The sequence below is a fragment of the Helianthus annuus genome, chromosome 11, assembly GCF_002127325.2.
Source record: "Helianthus annuus cultivar XRQ/B chromosome 11, HanXRQr2.0-SUNRISE, whole genome shotgun sequence".
Taxonomy (NCBI): domain Eukaryota; kingdom Viridiplantae; phylum Streptophyta; class Magnoliopsida; order Asterales; family Asteraceae; genus Helianthus; species Helianthus annuus.
Window position 1 is genome coordinate 48,187,491 of NC_035443.2, and position 19,821 is coordinate 48,207,311.

Consider the following 19,821-nt stretch of genomic DNA (forward strand, 5'->3'; position numbering starts at 1 on the left):
TAACACAGGTACCAAGGGAGGATAACACGGAAGCTGATGCATTGGCCAACTTAGGATCATCCTTAAAGATTCCAGAAGATATAAGTATCCCTATCATCCATATCCTGGCTCCTGCTATTGAAAATCAGGTAGCCATGGAAACAGAAGAGGATACTGCAGTAATCCCTAGTGAGGAAGCTCAATCTTATGCAGGATCATGGATCTCACCAATCATAAGATACTTTCAATACGGAGAGATTCCGATGGGAGAAAATCCTAGAGCCTTCAGGATTAAGGTATCTCAATTCACAATCTTAAATAATGTGCTATATAAACGATCTCTTGCAGGACCATATTTGAGATGTATCGAGGATCCTGAAATTGAAGAAGTGTTGAGAGACTTCCATGAAGGAGATTGTGGAAACCACACTGGGGGCAGGGCATTGTTCTCAAGGATCCTTAGAACAGGATACTACTGGCCAACCATGAAAAGGGATGCTGTAGAATATGCTAGGAAATGTGATCCTTGTCAAAGACACAGCAATATCCTTCATCAACCAGCTGAATTGCTACACCCCATACCATCCTCTTGGCCATTCATGAGATGGGGGATGGATATAGTTGGCAAGCTCCCTAAAGCACCTGGTGGAAAAGTATTTATGCTTGCCATGACTGACTACTTCTCTAAGTGGATAGAAGCTGAAGCTTTTGCTCAAGTCAGAGAAAAAGAAGTTATATCCTTTATCAAAAGAAACATTATAACTAGATTTGGCATTCCCTCTGAAATTGTATGTGATAATGGTTCCCAATTCATTGGAAGCAGAACTACTAACTTTTGTGACAGTTGGGGAATCAAGATGATAACATCAACACCAGTTCATCCACAAGCCAATGGCCAAGCAGAATCATCCAACAAGATCATCATCAACAATCTGAAGAAGAAGCTAGGATCCAAGAAGGGAAAATGGGCAGAGGAGTTACCTTATGTGCTATGGGCTGATAGAACAACTCCCAAGAATGCCACTGGTCAAACACCTTTTTCTTTAGTATTTGGGGCAGAAGCAATGATCCCAACAGAGATGGTGATCCCAACTGCTAGAACAAGTGCTCGTGATCCTGAAGAGAATGCTACAATCCTGGCTCAGGATTTGGATACTATTGAGGAAATCAGGGATCTGGCTAGGATAAGGATGGCAAGCTACCAACAAAGAATGGCTGGTGCTTACAACAAAAATGTTAGGATAAGGAAGTTTCAAGTCGGAGATATGGTGTTGAGAAAAGCATTCCAAAACACTATTAATCCTGCTGACGGGAAGTTAGCACCAAAGTGGGAAGGCCCTTACTTGATTGAGGCTGAAGCAGGAAAGGGGGCATACAGATTGCTAACCATGGAAGGAAACTTATTACCAAGAGCCTGGAATGCTGTTCACTTAAAGAGATACTTTATGTGAACGTGATCCTTCAAGCATGTGATCCTTACATTGAAGTATCCTCAAAGGATCCCGGTGATGTCAGTGATCCTTACTCTGGTAATGTCCTTATCTTAAAACTATTACATTTCCTTACTTTTTACCAAAGGATAAGGATCCTGTATCCTTCATCCTCTTCTCACGAACCATTTGAGTTATGATAGTTCAGGTATCTACAGCATATCGTCAAAGATCTTCAAAAGCAACGCAGATCCTTGGGTCCAACCCCAGTTATCCTTGGGATTATCCCCAGTTTCCGCCAGCAGCGCACGATGATCCTGATATAGTTCACGTCTTTGGGACCAGTACCCACTTCCGGGGCTGACAACCTCATCGTACTGGCTATACCCAGGATCCTACGTATAATGGTAGACGTACCATACATCCGTTCATAAGGTTTCTAACGTTTTCACGTTAGCTAAGGTTTTGACATTTTCATGTCACTAAGTTTGGATAGTCGCCAGTAAGGGCCATACTCCAGTTTACATACGATCCTTTGGGCTTGTCCCTAGTTATCCTTCGGGCTTGTCCCCAGTTATCCTTTGGGCTTGTCCCCAGTGATCCTTTGGGATCATCCCCAGTTATCCTTTGGGCATGTCCCCAGCTACTAATTTATCTTTTACATTGGCTTAGTCCCAAGATATGTTCCATTTTTCAGGTTCTCGAAGTTAAACAAATAAGGATCCTTAATCCTTATCATCCATTAAAATTTCACTTATGGTTATCTTGATTAAAGGTTAGGATCCTAACTTGGATCCTCAGGTATGATCCTTGACTATTTTTTATACTAAACAACCCCTACACTTTGACAACTAAAACTATGATCCTTGAAAATTTTCAATGATAGGATATTTGATCTAGGATCATATCCTAAATTTATTAAACATGGTTTGCTCAACTCTTGTTACTCTAACAAATATGTTTCTAAAAACTGGGAAATAAGAAGATAAATAAAGGATAACAACACGAGATAAGCCAGAAAGATTAGAGTTATATTATTAACAAAAGGATCTTAAACCCTTTCAAAAAGTTGTCAAAATTGCCAACCCACATTTCTACCAGCAAAACGTGGCCCGTCCACATGGGTTGGCAAAGGGTGTCCATTGTCTATGCGGTCTTAGCAGGTGCAGGAAATTAAAGGCGACAGGATCACAAAGGCTTCATCCCCCAAACAGAGGATCCCTCCACCATTTGCGATCCTACCTATTGTTCAAAGGATCCAGGATCCTTAACCCTAAAAACTATTGTTCAAAGTACAAACCATAAAATTGTTTCAAACATCACAACCACTACCAAACTCAAAAAATTGGGCTCCGGCCTAGTCTCAAAATATCCATCATTGCCCAATCCTGCAGCTCAAACCTTCGCTGCTTCATCACCACCGGCTCCACTAGCTTCTCCACCCTGATCCTTGCCAGCATCACCACCCTCCAGCATTGGGATATCCTCAGCATCATCGTCATCCTCCAACTCTGCTAGCCTTGCCTTCCAACCTTCCACGTCCCATGTGCCTTTGTCAAAGGAAGGATCCTGAGCCTCCGCAGCCATCTGCAGTTGGATCTTATACATAGTTATCGCAGCAGAGACCTTAGCATCCTGGGTGATGTCACGCTTCTCGTAGTCAAAGCTGATCAGTGCTTTGACAGCTTTATCCTTGGTAGCCCGGAGCTCCTTCTCAAGATCAGCTATCTTGAGATCCTTCAGCACACCCATCTGTTGAAAGTCGGCAATCTGGCGGTCTTGATCTTCAACGTGATTAACATAAGTCTCTATTTCGGTAAATCTCTGCAACAAAAACAGGATATGACGTCAGACACAGGTGATCCTCAAAACCATCAGGATAACCAACAGGGGCAATGATCCTTACCTCATTGACATAGTCGAGAAACTGTTGGCGGAGCAGAAGAAATCCTTGAAGATCCTCCAGAGCCTTCCTCTTCTTTCCCTTACCCCTAATGGGTAATTTAGGGGCTGAAGCAGAGGGACTAGCAGCAGGAGTCTTCTTCTTCGAAGACTTGACGTTGGCAAGATCATCAATCCCAAACAAGGAGGCAGACTTGGCGGACTTAGCAGATTTCCCAGCACCTACACAATCAAAACAAGATAAGTCTCCTAACTAATTTAATATTTTTGCATAGAACTTACTTTTTGGTAAGGATACTTACTTGACATTGTGGCAGATGCGGAGGATACTTCTTGTGAATCTTGGATGGTGACTTGAAAACTTCTGGTCTCAGGATCAAGCTTCTTGAAAGCTAAAACTCTCTCTCTCTTGCAGCAGGAGTTAACTTGAGATGAGTAACGAATATAGCTGAAAAAACACAAAAGACAAAAAAGACAAAAAAGACATTAGTGATCCTCATCATAAGAGACAAGTCTGATGGTGATCCTTCCAGGATCCTCTATCCTACCATGAGTAGCCCACTCCTTGGGCAGATCCTCCCCGTTAGGGATGGTATCTCTCCTAACAAAGAAGAATCGTCGCTTCCAGTTGGTATCACTTTTTGTGACCTTAAAAACAGGGTGATCCTCTCCAGCTTTCCGTTTCAACAAGTATCGACAGGAACCAAATGTGGTAAGATCATATAACTCGGCCAGCTCCGGCATCCCTAAGTCAATCCCCTCCTGCTCGATGATCCTCTCAAGGGTACACAGAACCCTCCAGATCATCGGCATGGCCTGGATATAGGACATACCGGTCAGAGAAAAGAAGGACTGGGTGAAGGCTAGAAAAGGATATGAATATCCTATGGTAAACGGAGTTGCAGGAAAGGCCACCCAGGCGTCGGAAACGAAATCACTCAGAGCGGTGGGAGTAAAAGACTTGAAGACGGTATCCGCCGGAAAACAGTGACGGATCCTATCAACATAAGCATAAGTAAAGCAGCACCTCTCTGTAGGAGAGTCTTTGACGATCCCTTGGCTTTTCAAGGGACTGATCTTCTTGTGATCCTTGTGAGGAGAATTTCGGAGCAACATACTCTTGGCAGGATAAAAGCAGAAAAACAGAGCAAGAGAGGGAAGAAAGAGAAGAGAATACCTGATTGATCTTCGGTAGAGATTATAAAGGGAGAATATCTTGAATTTAAATGAAGATTGATCCTAACCCCATCTCCTATTTATAATCATGATTTGCAGGGATGTCACCTCAATGACGTAAAGGTTGCAACGGCTAGTTCGAAATTAACGGCTAGTTATCCGAATTGTTCGTTGCAGATAAGATCAAAGCAAAATATAACTCGTTAATTTACAATGAACTCCTTATATTTTGGGGGCAATTGTTAGGGCTGGATTTTTACAATACATGATCCTCACATGTGATCCTAACCAGTGATTCTTGTTTCTTTGGCAGATAGTGATCCTCAGCAGAGTTCCAGGATCAGGATCACAGACCATCATAGGATCCTCATGCTAACAGTTGCTTTCGTTGAATTTAATGTTGTTTTGCAGGAATGACTAGCAGGATCCGCTCTTAGCATCACAATTAAAGGACACGTCTTTACAACTATAGCATGTGCTTAATCGGAGATGGACGTTGTGAAGGATATGGAAACTTGGCATGATTTAAGGGCGATAATTTAGGCTAGATTTACTTTTATTTCTAAAGGGGTAATGAGCTGATTATTAGTCTTTTTACCTAAAATAGGTCACCTACACTTGTATATATAACACTCTTCCTCATTCGGAAGAACACACAACACAACTCTCACACGCTTAGACACTCGAAACTATAGTGATCCTTGTACTCAGCTCATTATCGTCCAAAGTTGTAACTATTTTTCTTATATTGAAGTTTGGTGATCGGTAGTTGCCATCACCCGAGGTTTTTTATGCCGGAGATCATACATTGATCAAGGGCTTTTTCCTCGTATAAATCATTGTGTCTTTGCATATTTCACATTGAAGTGATCCTTTACTTTTTCTACAAACCAAGCATCATACCCCATTTACATAAAGTTTGGTTGCATTATCCTTGTGTGATTTTTGACCAAAACAATCAAGATGTGGGATATCCAAGGATTCTCGACTGAATTTGTTCACATAATCCCTCAAGGATTCCTGAGGCCCTTGAGTTATCCTGTAAAGATCACTGGTTAGTTTCTCAAAACTCCGACTACAAGAAAATTGACTGTTAAATAAATTAACCAAATGAGCAAACGAAGTAATTGAGTGAGGAGGAACGTTTAACAACCATTTTAAGGCTGATCCTGTCAGAGTAGAACCAAATCCCTTGCATAAGCATGCTTCCTTGAGCTCCGGAGGGATAGGGTTAATCTCTATTCTTTCCCTATACTGGGCAATATGCTCTTCAGGATCCGTAGTCCCATCATACAGCTTCATGTTGGGAGTTTGAAATCTTTTTGGGATTTCAGCATCACAGATAGGATATGCAAAGCGGGATATCCTGTGGCTGTCTTGGGATATTTCCGGAATTAGCTGGACCACTCCAGGTACACTGGATATCATGTCCTTCAATTTCTGGAGCTCCCTGGTAAATGTTGACGTCATACCTGCATCCTGCAAAGAGCCATTGTTGTTAGTAGCAAGAGTATTATTATTTGACACATTACCGTTCTGAGGATTTTGGCCATATCCTGAAGCATATCCTGAACTTCTCACAGTCGGTATCCTGACCGAAGAGGGTATCTCAGGGGTATGATTATGAGAATGGCTTGAGACGATATTCCCCCTATTATCCTCAGTGTAAACTGCGGAACTGAAGTTCAAAGACCTGGGCTGTATAGGAGTGACAGTTTCCTCAACAGGTCTGCTCGAGCTAGCTTTTAAGAGTTGTATTTCTCTTAACAGCATTTGATTAGTCTCCTGTTGCTGCTTCATTTGTTCCTGCACACTTCCAAATAAAGTCAAAATTTCATCGTTAGAGGCTAAAACGGGAGCAGATCCCTGGACACTCCGAGTAGGGATAACATCTTGAGATTGTGAAGAAAACGGCATCCTTGGAGGAGGTGGTGGAAGCACCGAACCAGTAGTAGCAGAGGTCGTAGCAGACATAGTGGAAGAGCTCATGTTTGATCTGGAGGCCATTGTAAACAATATGGCAAAAAATTTTGAAAATAGAAAACCGATTAATGATTTTACAAAGATTTTTAGTAAAAGTAGCACCACTTGCCCCACGGTGGGCGCCAAATTGTTTTGGTCAAAAATTACCTAAGCAATTAAGTGATCAAATTAGTTAGGTGAGGTAGTGTGCTAAAATTATATGTGAAAAATGTATTGGCCAAATTAGATATGAAAACAGTTTCAGGATACAGCCCGGGATATAGAGCTGTATCAATGATCAAACAGTGAGCAAAAATGTAAAGGTTGACACGTGATGTACGAGGAAAGCCCTTGATCAATCTAGATCGCCGGCATAAAACCTCGGGAGCTGACAATCGCAGCTGCCTTGTTCTTCTTATTGCTTCAAATATCAGGATACAGTGCAGGATGTGGTGCGGATCGACTATGTGTTACAATGTAATTTGAATACAAGTGTTTGAGTGTGGTGTTTGCGGTGAGCTAGAGAGTAAAAGTGTTCGAGAGTGTAAGTGTAAAATTGCGTGCCTTAAACTGATCCGCCCCCATCTATTTATAGTAAAGATAATGTAACAAACTATACTAAACTTCCGGGATCCAGCGAATATTCCCACTCGAACGTTGAGGACCAAGTCTTTCGGGTTCAACGGCTTCCTTATAACAAATACGCCCGAGTCTTGAGGAGAAGAAGTCCTGATGACCGTTAGTAACTTACAGCCATTAACCTGCACGTGTTTAATTCACTCAACCTTAGGATATCGCCCAGGATGTTAACAATATCCCCGTCCAGTATCCTGATCACAAATAAACAATTAAAAGCGGGATATTAGTCAGGATATGTATACTCAGAAAATGACCCATAACAATTATAATTATGATTATACATATAATTTAGTTATTTTTTTTATATTTATATAAATGGTAATTATTATTTTATAAATATATGTTTAATATATTAATAAAAAATATAAAAACAAAAAGCTCGATTAGGCTCGCGAGCCGGCTTGAGCTCGATAAGCGAAGCTCGGGCTCAGGCTCGTTTACTAAACGAGCTTGTTTTTAGGCTCGGACTCGAGCTCGAGCTCGTTTAAGCTCGGCTCGTATAAGCTTTTTGTGAGCCGAGCTCGAGTAACTTGCGAGTAGCTCGGCTCATTTGCACCCCTACTTATTTCTTTATTTACCAACCATTGCAACCAGCCATTAAAAGAATTTTCTTGTAAGATTAAATGGTTTTATAAAATAATCTGTATGGTTTTGTGGAAACTTTGTAAAAGGAGGTGGTTTGCTACCTTAACAAGTGAATTCACCATATAGATCATGTCGCATTGGAAAACACTAATTAAAATCGGATCAGATTATTAAAAACAAGTAAACTGTACATACGTTATATTAAAATATCATACACGATATGGCATTTACTAAATCAATATCGTGAAGGATGGTTGGAGCAAATCAACGTAACATATCATAAGCCCGTAACTACAACATGAACAAATGATCAAAAATCTCTTACACATTACCAGGTGTTGCCTTGAATGAGTTTTTATACAAAAATACTAAAACACACTACCCTAACTCTCTAATAAACACAAGACAGTTAGCACTAAACCATATTTGTTGAAGAAATTAAAGTAACTAAATCAATATTTAAGAATTTAACTTTATGCAAAGAACATGGTCTAAATCCAATCACTCAATTAGTGAAATTGCACATGCAGACCCCGAATTCACCACAACAACGTCCCAGCGGCCAATTCGAAAGCCACGTGACCCAACTCAAAAAGCGAGTAACGTGGCCCTCTTAATATCCAGTATTTGTCTCCACCCCTTCCCCTATATAACTAACCCACCACCCCAACAACCACAATATAACAAACAACCTTATTTAACATTAATCGCACAACCTTCTCTCAACCATCCATTGCAATGGCAGCTACTTCAGTACTCTTCATGGCAACCCCCGTCACCACCACCCCTTCATCTAGAAGAACCCTCAACTTTGCTGTCGTCAGATGCATGTCACAATCTTCAACCGACGCTTCCAAAACTCCAGCAGCACCAACTCCGCCACCACCGGCGCCGAAGGTCAGCACCAAGTTTTCCGACGTGTTGGCGTTTGGTGGGCCTGCACCGGAGAGGATAAACGGAAGGTTAGCGATGATAGGGTTTGTGTCAGCGATGGCGGTCGAGTTGAGCAATGGTCAAGATGTGTTGGCTCAGATCTCTCACGGTGGTGTACCGGCGTTTGTAGCGACGAGTTTGGTGCTGTCGGTGGCGTCGTTGGTGCCGTTGTTTAAAGGGGTGAGAGCGGAGTCGAAGTCGAGTGGGTTGATGACGTCGGATGCAGAGCTGTGGAACGGTCGGGCTGCGATGTTGGGTTTGGTTGCTTTGGCTTTCACCGAGTATGTTACCGGCAGTCCACTTGTGTGATAAAATTTTATAAAGATACAAAAAAAAAAAAAAAAAAAAAAAAACAAACAAACAAAGAGTGGTGTTACAAGAAACTGTTTTAAATTGTGATTTTAGAGACCATGAAAGCTTGAATATACGGTAAGAAACTGATTAGAATTGGAACGTTAATAGACATGTACTTTAAAAGCTTGTAAAGTATATGTGTAAATGATGAAATTCCTTAATTTATGATTTTTCTTGTGTACATACGTGTGGCTATATGAAAGTAGATATTTTGAGGGGTAAGGGCGTTCATCACTTACCACATACTCATCACCCGTAACATCTATTACTCACCACACTCAACAATTTTCCTCACATCTTCACGCGTGATAGTGGCCACACGTTGTCGGATTCATGCGTGAAAAAACCATCGGTGGCGGTGTTCCACGGTGATCCACGCGTGGTGGATGGCCGACAGCGGTGCACCCCGTCCCCCCTAATTGTATCATACTAAAAAATATAATATATTGTAAAATAGTTTGGCTGAAAGTCTATATCATATGGATGGCATATAAAACCAGAGTCTTTGGCGAGTATACGCAAAGCCTGAAACATTTGAGATATGTAGAGACTAGACATGATTAGTTTTTAAAAAAATATGCGGATATAGGGTCTTATGGGAGGTGAAACTCGGTCAAGTTACCTAAAATCATACGCTTATTTACCCGAATCACATTCGCGAATACGCGAATCATATACCCAACAAATATTATATATCTCTTATCTATTAGTGCCTTACTTTAATAGATTATTATGTGAAAAATTGAATTTTCATTTGGAATATGAATTTGATAATATTACTTATATTTGGTATGTTGTGAAATATATACATTTTCTTATATAAATACTATAATAAATACATGATAAAATTTAAATGTATGTAGGGCTGTTCACGAGCCGAATCGAACCAATTAGACATTTGCTTGTGTTCGGTTCGTTTACAAACCGATCCGAACCGAAACGAGCGTTTTTTCAACCGAGCCAAAGTCGAGCGAGCGTCTTTCGATCCGAGCATTTTTCGAACGAACGTCAAGCGAGTATCGAGAATCGCAGAATAAACAAGGAATGTGACAATGGGAGTGCTAGTTATTAGAATAAAGTGCAATTTTTGTCCCTGATGTTTCGTCCAATTGAACATATGTAAAAATTTGACAAATAACAAGGAATACAAAAACACCTAACTAGTTCTATTGAGATTAACTAAGCGGGAAGATAAATCATCGACCGATTGAAACATACCCTTATTCTATAGGAAGTTTGAAATTGAATGAATCGATTGAAGCAAAACCCTGACGAGTTGGCGTCTTGGCGAGTGGCGATGGAGAAATCGAATAACGATGGCCAATAGGGGGTTTTGATTAGGGTCTTGCACTTCTGAATCAAATGGCGGGTTGAGACTTGAGTATTGATCGACACTTCACATTTTAGTATTTTAAATTTTGACTCGATTACACAAATGGACATTTAAGTATTGGATAATGGACTATTGGTATTGGATTTCAATTCTAATTACTTAAATGAGCTCTATTCGGATCTTGGACCAAACATTGTTAATGTTGGTCTCTAGTCATTTCATTAAAAATGATACACACAAACACAAATATATATGTGTGTGTGTGTATATATATATATTAAAAAAATAAATCGAGCCAACCGAGCCGAACCGAACTGAGTGGACCTTTGCTCGTGCTCGGTTCGTTTACAAACCGAACCGATCCGAACCGAGCATTTTTCTAATCGAGCTGAATCAAACGAGCAAATTCCGAGCATTTTTTGAGCAAGCATCGAACGAGCGTCGAGCGACGAGCAATTTGAACAGCCCTAAATGTATGTTATTTATCATATTATAACTTATAATAGTTATATAAAAAAAAGTATACAATAGTTATCTATATATATACTACTATATAATACATATTAGAGGGATAATATTAGAATTTGACATCAATTTAGTAAACTTTGGGACATCTTAGGGGTAGGATAAGACTTTGGGACCAATAGGTCCTGGGTTCGATTCTCACAAGGGGGTTTTCCCATATTTATTGGGTTTCCTTCTGAATTGGTGTATAGGCATTATGCCTAGTGGAGATGGATATGATCGGGTGGTTCCGCTGGTGGTACGATGATACTCAGTGGTCCGTCAGTGATACAAATTTGTCGTTCAAAAAATTTTTTAGTAAACTTTATTTAATAAACTTTTCATAACTAAAAATCATTTAATAAACCCCATTTAATTAGTTCTATTTAATAAAAACTCAAATGTAATATTTACAAATCACAAGAGAATCCACATTTTTGTGTGTGATGTCAATATGTCTAAATTATGGCGATATATTTTATTCCGTTAGATTCTGTTCTCTATACATACTTGGCAAATTCGAGGATGATTTTTTATTTGGAGGGGGGGGGGGGGAGAATGGTAATATACAAAAATTCAAAAACCCTAAAATAATAAAATATCTATTAATTATGTTGATTTTCAAACGCGTATAAGGCCACACGGGATGGTTCACTAGTGATGGGTTCTAGTGATGGGAGCACCCAATCAAATCATGCCATGTCAGCACCCAATATTCTAGTGATAGTGATAGAAATGTAGTGGGATACAATAAACATTTTCATTAACGACCATCAATTAACAAGTCTGTATCTTTAATAAATAAATAAATAATAGAAAGTACGTAATAATAATATAATAATAACAATAATAATAATAATAATAATAATAATAATAATAATAATAATTGTACTCCAAACTATCTATATCTATATCTATATACTATATATAAGCATCTCCCATGTACAAAAAAGTAATTTTCTTTAAAATTTTAAGATGGGATATCAAAAGCCAAGTTAAAAACCATAATTTTTGACAATTTTTTCCGTTTCTGCCCTCCTCTCCCTTCAACACCGCAGTCGATTGCACAATCCCTCTCTTCATCAATTAGCCATTAATATCATTAATATGCCATTTGAATGCAGACGTTCCCAATCCCCCAACCGACATCGTTCCCGTTTGCCCTTCCCATTAAAGACCTTCCCATTAAAGAGAGGTACATGGGAGAGAGAGATTTAGGTTATATGCCGCACTAGAACCGAAGCAGATTCAGCAACCAACAATGGTGATTTTTTTCAATTCTTCTTTTCATATATACAATTTGATCCGATATTAATCCATTGCTGTTTCAGGCGGATGTTGAGGTCGATGTTGCAGCAGCCGGAGCACCGAAGAAGAGGACGTTCAAGAAGTCCAGTTTCAGAGGAGTTGATCTAGATGCTCTCCTTGATATGTCTACTGATGAGCTTGTTAAGCTCTTCACTGCTTGTGCTCGCAGAAGGTGTATACATATATATTCATATGCAATATTTTGTATGACTAAAATAGTATTTTTGATAGATCTGTCTTTTTTATATGTAATTTGTGTGTTTGTAGGTTCCAGAGAGGTTTGAAAAGGAAGCCTATGCCTTTGATTAAGAAGCTCCGTAAAGCTGTATGTTTTTTTTATAACATTTTACTGTGATAATCTTGTTTTATAAGGAAATTTATGATGCTGTGTGTTACTGTTATATGCTATTTTGTTACATTATGGTAAGTTTTGTTGCTGAAATACTTTATTGATATTTGATTAATTTATGTAAATAGTGCTACTAAATGCATTGTTTGTTGGATCTTGGTGTGCTTGAATTTAAACATTACTCCTTTTGACATTGATGGTATCTCATAGGTTACTCTTAGGACACAAAGATCACTTTTATCCATTTAGTGGGGTGTCTAAAGAGCTAAAAGCCTTTTCAAGTGGGGCCCCTATTTAGGTATTATCTATATAAGTAATTATATGTATACATGTGTATTCATTTGCAAGTATCTATTCCAACTAGAGGTAAAAAAGACGTGTTGGCTGGATAATGGGTCAAAACAAATGTTAGTTAAAAAGAGTCATTTTAGTATGGGTCAAAAAGAGACATTTTCAAAAGCCACACAAAGTGTATTAAGAGGCATACGATTATATTAGTAATCATGTAGGTGCCGTAGTAGGACCGAGGAGCAACAACTTCGATAGGTTGCTGAGCTGGCATCAATGTTGGTGGTGGTGCCGCCGCCGCTGAAGCATCAGGTTACGCATAAACTTGCTGTGGGGCAGCCTGCGTGGGTTGTAAATTATAGATGGGTTATAAAATATTAACATACTAACATGAGTAAAAAATATAAGTATGACAGACCATTCATTTCAAATGGATAAATTATAGACGGGTTATAAAAGATTAACATACAGATGATAAGGTTATGCTCGTTAGCGGCTTCTTTGTTGAGGAAGGTCAAGTGGATGTGGGACAAGTGACACTCACAACTAGATGGTACCTATCGGGTCGAAACGGTGAGAGACAGGTGGCGATGTTACAAGTTAGTACATTTCGGCGACGAACCGGGTCGATACGGTCAGTACGACGAACCGGGTCTATCTAAGGATAATACTTTTTAGAGAAATGAATGAAATTTATAGATGGAATTGGTTTGCTCAAATTCTTTCATGTACAGGAATTCAATTCAATTTTATAACAACTATTGTTAATAGATCAGGCAAATTATCCTTTTGTAGTCATTCTATGAAAAAGGTCGGGTATTATACGCTTCATATAAATTTCAAAAATCATTGGTGTCGCTTGACCCGTTCCAATATATGTAGCTCTGCCCCTGATAATCACAATCATATTACCAAAGGCTACAATTAGTAAAAAATTTGGGTGCACAGTTATTTTTATATATCTGTTGTTTCAGGTCCGATTACACAGAGTTTTGCTGACACTGGAAGAGAAGCATCTTCCTTATGACCTAAAGTTAGTTGATCTCGGTAACAAGCCAGACCGGTAATCATACAGTATTCCGTATATAACATGTCGTGTTTTCAACCATTCATAATATGATCTACGCATGACACTCTTGGTTTTACGTAGGTTTTTAAGTATTAGCCCAGAAGGTAAAGTCCCATTGGCGAAAGTTGATGACAAATGGATAGCAGATTCCGATGTTATTACACAGACAGTAGAGGAAAAGTTCCCCGACCCGTCACTGGTGACCCCACCTGAGAAAGCTTCTGTGCACACTCATGCTCTTTGTCTCCCCTTTGTTCAGTTTACATTCATTTTTGCAAATTGATGTTGAATAATGGTATTTCTGATTCATATATCTAGCGGGTCGAAGATCTTTTCGACATATATTGGCTTCTTAAAAAGCAAAGATGCGAATGATGGAACAGAGCAAGCTTTACTGAATGAACTCTCTGCTTTCAATGATTACATCAAAGAAAATGTGGGTTCTGTTCTATCTCTCCACACACGCACATATATATCAAACTGTTTGTTGAATTAGGTTGCTGATTTTAAATTTTTTTCTCACGTGTTTGTTGAAGGGTCCGTTTATCAACAGAAAGGATATCTCTGCTGCAGACTTGTCGCTAGGTCCGAAGCTGTACCATATGGAGATCGCTTTGAGTCATTATAAGAAGTGGTCAGTCTCAGATTCACTTCCCCTTCTGAAAATATACATGAAGGTACACTTATCTTTGTTGAATTGCATAAAGTTATCTTTTTGTGAGAGCAGCCTTAATTGTTATGTTCTTTGATTTTTATCTTTATCATAATATGTAACACCCCGTGTTTTCGAATGTCAAAGTCAAAGTCCAAGTCAACTTTGACATTCTTTGACTGTAGATAGTCGATCTTGTGTTTTAGTTGTATTATGTGGAGTAAGTGTTGTACTCAGCAAGAATCGAAGTAATCGAACGTGTTTCAATGCGAACCGATCTGCGACTGTGAATGATAGGAAGTAACAATGCGATAAAGTTAATCTAATCAGTAATCAAACCGATCTAACAATCAATCGAACTCGAGACGCAAATCATGCGAATTTTGGTATTTTACATTTGTGTGTGTGCCTTATGTGTTACTTGTGCGTGCTTACTTTATGATTGGTGTGGGATTCAAGCAAATCAATCGAAAATCGAATTGAAACTCAAAAGCCAATCAAACTCAAATCGAAAACGACATCAAAACGTGACTTAACGAAGATTGTATGTTAGATATAGTGGTTGGGATTAAAAGTAATTTGACTAGGAACTCTGTCGAAATCATAACATCATACGCCGGAATCGAAATGTCGAAAATTCGTCGCAAAAGACTCGAAGTGCGTGGCGGATCGAACAGGAAACATCCTGATCGAACAGGCCAGCCGATCGGCTAAGCACCTTGCCAGCCGATCGAGCTGCCCACTCGATCGGAGTTCCCAGCCGATCGGCTGCCACTTTCCTCTTTTGGAAGCCTATAAATAGGGCTGTCATTGTCATACTTTCCATTTTTGGAAAGCTCTGACCGAACCAGCCATCTTCTTCACCTTATCTCAGATTTCTCTCAATCCCGGTAAGTTTTCACTCTAAATCTTGTACGTTCTTAATCATTACTTGATTCTACACCTTTCTATCTTTCAAAACTTGGATTCTAACCGTGAAATCACCAAGATCTAAGTGTTCTTGGGTGATGTCATCATGGTGTTCTTGAAGAACATCATGTTTTGGCCTCATTCCACTATGATTAGCTTAGATCTAACCGATTTCCACATAAACAAGCTAAGATCCATCATGTATCTAAACATTTTCATAATGTAAAGGATTGAAAGAAGGATTTCCAACTTTCTTTCAACTCTTTTACACTTAATGCTTTCAAAACAGTAGAAACGGAGCTTGAACCGGCTAACCAATCATTCAAATGGTTTAGAAGGTTCAAGATTCGGTTTCTATGAACAAGGTTCACCGATATCGGCTAAACTCTAAACCGACATTCCAAACCGTTCAACCGGCCGGACTTGGGTGATTCCTGTTCGAGCCAAGAGAACAGGTGGGAACGAAGGTTATCGTAGTTCAACACGTTCTCAAGATACCTTGAAAGAATAACAAATGAACAAACAACCAAGTGTTAGACGAAAGGCCAACCAGGTCAGAAATGCTGGCCGAACGGCTAGGCTGTCGAACAGCCCAGCCGATCGGATATGCCAGCCTATCAACCGGGCCAGCCGATCGGCTAGCACATGGTCCCACATTTCCAAACTTTCGAAGTATAGTATTGACGAAGTAATGTTCAACCAAATGGGTCACCCGATTGGTAAACATTACTGTTCGGATCATGAGATACTATGCTTCAACACTTAATCGTTTTCACAACTTGTTCGTAGTAGAGAATGCCAACCGATCGAACAGACTATTCGATCGAGTGACATTCAGTTGAGGGCTAACTTTGAAGCTCCTAGCCGATCGAGTGAGCTAGCCGATCGAGCGAGCTAGCCGATCGAACGAACCGTTCGATCGAACGACTTGAAAAGGTAGGAACACTTCAGTGTTCTCAAATACTGCAACAAAAACTTCAAAAGTTCAAATCCTCTAACACAAACACACTAGAGGAAGAAACAATCCACTCGAATGGTTCAGCCGATCGAGCCAACCGGCCGATCGAACAGGACTGTCCAATCGGATATACCAGCCGATCAAACAGGCCGTCCGATCGAACCTGTCGTTCGATCAACCAGCCCATTCGATCCATCCATACTTGTTTACTTTTCTGCATTACTCATCATTATGCTATCGAACTATTCAGGCTAATCTTACTCTCAGCGCTCCCTTCAATCCACAATCAATCACTGTGAGTATACTCGATCCCTTTTTGCTTTTAGCACTTTTGGGTGTTACATACGTTACCTATCAAATCACAATCAAACACAAACTATTTGAACGCTAACCAACTTGCATGTGCTATTTGACTAAATGAATGTTGTTTATTATGTTTACACGTGGAGTGCTATCTACCTGCCTTAGCAACGATTGAGTTAACGGAAGCGTCTCAAAAACATTCTAGTACTATAGTTTGGACTCAGCACCCATTCACACGGGGGTTGTTAAGGACAAATACTTGCATGGATTACGGTGGTAATCATGTATTGCAAACCGTCTCGGACGGTCAACCCGCAGTCGTTGGTACCGATGGTCCCATGTCGATAGTTAACATGCATCGTTTTCCTCTGTTTACGTGCCTGGTTATGCGTAAACTATTCGAACTCTATATGCTACTATCAAACTTGTGTGCTCACCTTTACATTTTTATGTATTGACTTTAATTTTAACGTATGTGACAGGTAATTAGGATGCTTACTTGCTAGGAAAGCGAGGCAATAATAAAGCTTTAGAGCCCATCTAGCAGTTGTAGGTCGTAGCCTACCTAGGGGTCTCTAGAAGTGAATAAACTATAGCCATGGAGCCGTTGGAGTTGTTCGATCGAGCATCTATGGCATTAGTTGTCTGTAGATCTTGTCCGGACGAGTCTTAATGACACTAGGCCGTACTTTTAAACATTTGGTTTGTAATAGATTAAATCTGAGTTGTTGAAACAGTACTATTTGTTTAGTTGTATTCTATGATAACTTGTTTATTTATTTGGGATACGGTATGGGACGTATCACTTAACTGAATTTGTAATAATAGTTGTTGTGGAAACTTCTGGACAATCTGTTTCGCTCAGGGCCGTGCCCCGATGATTCCGCCATCGGTTGGGGTGTGACAGATTGGTATCAGAGCCATAACTATAGGGAATTAGGCAGACACGACCTAGTCCGGGTCGCTGTCTTAGAGACCTAGACTATAGTTAGGAACCATCAGACCCAGTTTATGTGTTTATTCTGCAATCCTTCACTATCACTGCACTCGAATTTTCAAATAAAAGTCGGTAGGTTTAGTTGGGAATAGGTGTGAAAGCCGCAAACTCCTGACCAAACTGCCTGACTTATGCCGATTTTATTTCGTTATTCATGCTCATCTCATTATTTTTACCAACAAACAAGGGGGATTATACCAAATCAGGAGTGAAATCCATATTTTGATGCATAATTTCCTCTATTTTTTTTAAAACAAGGAAGAAATTGCTAAGCCAAGGGGTGAAACCCCGACCTTGGCAGTTTGTTCTGTACTTACTTATCTCACCAAGGCATCGACGGACTCCAACGACCTGAACTCACAAGTATGACCTAGGGAACGCGTGTGGAATGCCCGAGAATCGAGGTAGAAACACGACCAACTAGAGTCGAAAGTGACGACAAGTCTACTGTGAATAGTCGAATCGCCTTGGGTAGTCGATGTCTAGTAGCCGCAGACAGTCTATCTCTCGATTTTATGTGTTTCGATTCTGAGAACCGCAACCGCATACTCTGATGACTCGTTGATTTTATGTGCATATGTGTGCTTTCGCTGTTTTGTGATTATATTTTGGGATCTTATTCGATTCTACTATCATTTCAATCGACACACACGACTTGCACCGTTATTCTATCCCTAATCGATCCCCAGTTACTGCAATCTAGACTATATTACGATATGATATGCTATACAACTAAGCTAGGATATAGTATACTGTGCTACACGATATGCCATACGCAATCGCTATACGAACGACACGCGAGCTTTGAAGGATAGGTTTCTGTTTTCTGAATGCCTTTGTGATTAAATGGTTACGTGCTTTCGTGGTTATGTGCCTCTGTGTTTATGTGCTTCTGTGCTTACGTGCATCTGTGGTTTTGTGCATATGTGTTTACGTGCTTATGTGTTTCGACGTGATTCTAAGCTTTAGATAGAGGTAGACGTGTGAGGTGAGATTCGATTACGTTGTGTTGAGTCCTGTGACGATGTCTGTTGCAGACCATGTCGTCGTCTGGATCCCGTCAACGTCTGACCCGCCAAGAAAAGAGAGACCGACGTCTCGCTGCTATCATCTCCAAAACCGTGGCGAAAGCTGTGAGTGAGGTGTATGAAAACGCTAGCAAGTCGTCAGAAGAATCCCGAACTGAGATCTCCAAGGATTCAAGAAAGGCTGCTTTCAGCTTCAAGCAGTTCAAAGCCTGCGGACCGAAAGAGTTTACTGGCGAAGATGGTCCGACAGCCATGTTTCACTGGTTCGACTCGGTCGAAGTCACTCTGCGCCAGAGCGGATGTCCTAAGCATCTCCGTACTCTTAATGCTACAGGCGTCTTCCAGTCCCGTGCTCTAGACTGGTGGACGGCCGAACGAAACAAGCGCGGAAATGATGCAGCTTACGGGCTATCATGGAAGGAGTTGAAAGCGATCATGATCGAAGAATTCTGCCCTCCTCATGAACGCCAAAAGCTGGAGGACGAGTTCTGGGAAATCAAGCAGAAGGATGGAGACAACGCTGCTCTCACTGCTCGCTTCAAGCAGCTTAGTATCATCTGTTCTGATCAAGTCAAGACCTCAGATCAAGCCATCAGGAAGTATATCCGAGCCCTACCCTACTGTGTAGCTGATTTTTTTCACGCAGCTAAGCCAGCGACGATCGAGGAAACCTACCTACTCGCCGCTGAGATCAACGATAAGCGAGTCAAGTTAGGTTTCTGGGATAAGCAAACCAAGTCTCTGCATCAAGCCACTGCAACACCCACCGACCCACCTGCTCAAGCCTCCAAGTCATCGAGAAGGAAGAAGAAGCACAACAACAACAGCTCCAGCAACAAGAGCTGTGCTGCCGCGACCACTGCTGCTCCCCTACAATCTGTACCAGCACAACAGCAGCAGCACCAGCGTTCAGCTCCAGTGATCAATGCACCGCCAGCAAAGCGTGCATACACAGGCCCTCACCCACTCTGCACGACATGTTCGTATCATCATCCAGTGGGTCTAGCTAGTCGTTTTTGCACTCACTGCAACCTCTACGGTCATTTCACTGCGAATTGCCGTTATGGTCCCCGTCAAACCCCAGCTCAAGCTACTGTCAACCAAGCTCTACTCCCTGCTCCCCAAGGCCAACCAGCGGCTCCAGCACCAACAGTCAATGCTAG

At 40.6% G+C, this 19,821-nt stretch overlaps 2 protein-coding genes across 2 annotated transcripts; both read left to right on the forward strand.

The window, feature by feature from the left end:
• The first annotated feature begins 8,354 nt into the window (after positions 1–8,354).
• Positions 8,355–9,130, forward strand: LOC110890227 (early light-induced protein 1, chloroplastic). The gene has a single exon (XM_022137823.2). The coding sequence runs from the start codon at positions 8,412–8,414 to the stop codon at positions 8,913–8,915; it is 504 nt and encodes a 167-aa protein (XP_021993515.1). The 5' UTR covers positions 8,355–8,411; the 3' UTR covers positions 8,916–9,130.
• Positions 9,131–13,605: 4,475 nt separating this feature from the next.
• Positions 13,606–14,544, forward strand: LOC110888227 (probable glutathione S-transferase DHAR2, chloroplastic; the record flags this gene model as incomplete). The annotated part of the gene is made up of 5 exons (XM_035979878.1): positions 13,606–13,805; positions 13,893–14,036; positions 14,130–14,247; positions 14,348–14,488; positions 14,539–14,544. Coding segments are annotated over 5 exons (609 nt in total), but the record flags the coding sequence as incomplete, so codon positions are not given.
• Positions 14,545–19,821: the final 5,277 nt, after the last annotated feature.

What these genes read in the sequence shown, in the direction of transcription:
- LOC110890227 (XM_022137823.2), top strand. Translation starts at nt 8,412, where the DNA reads ATGGCAGCTACTTCAGTACTCTTCATGGCAACCCCCGTCACCACCACC.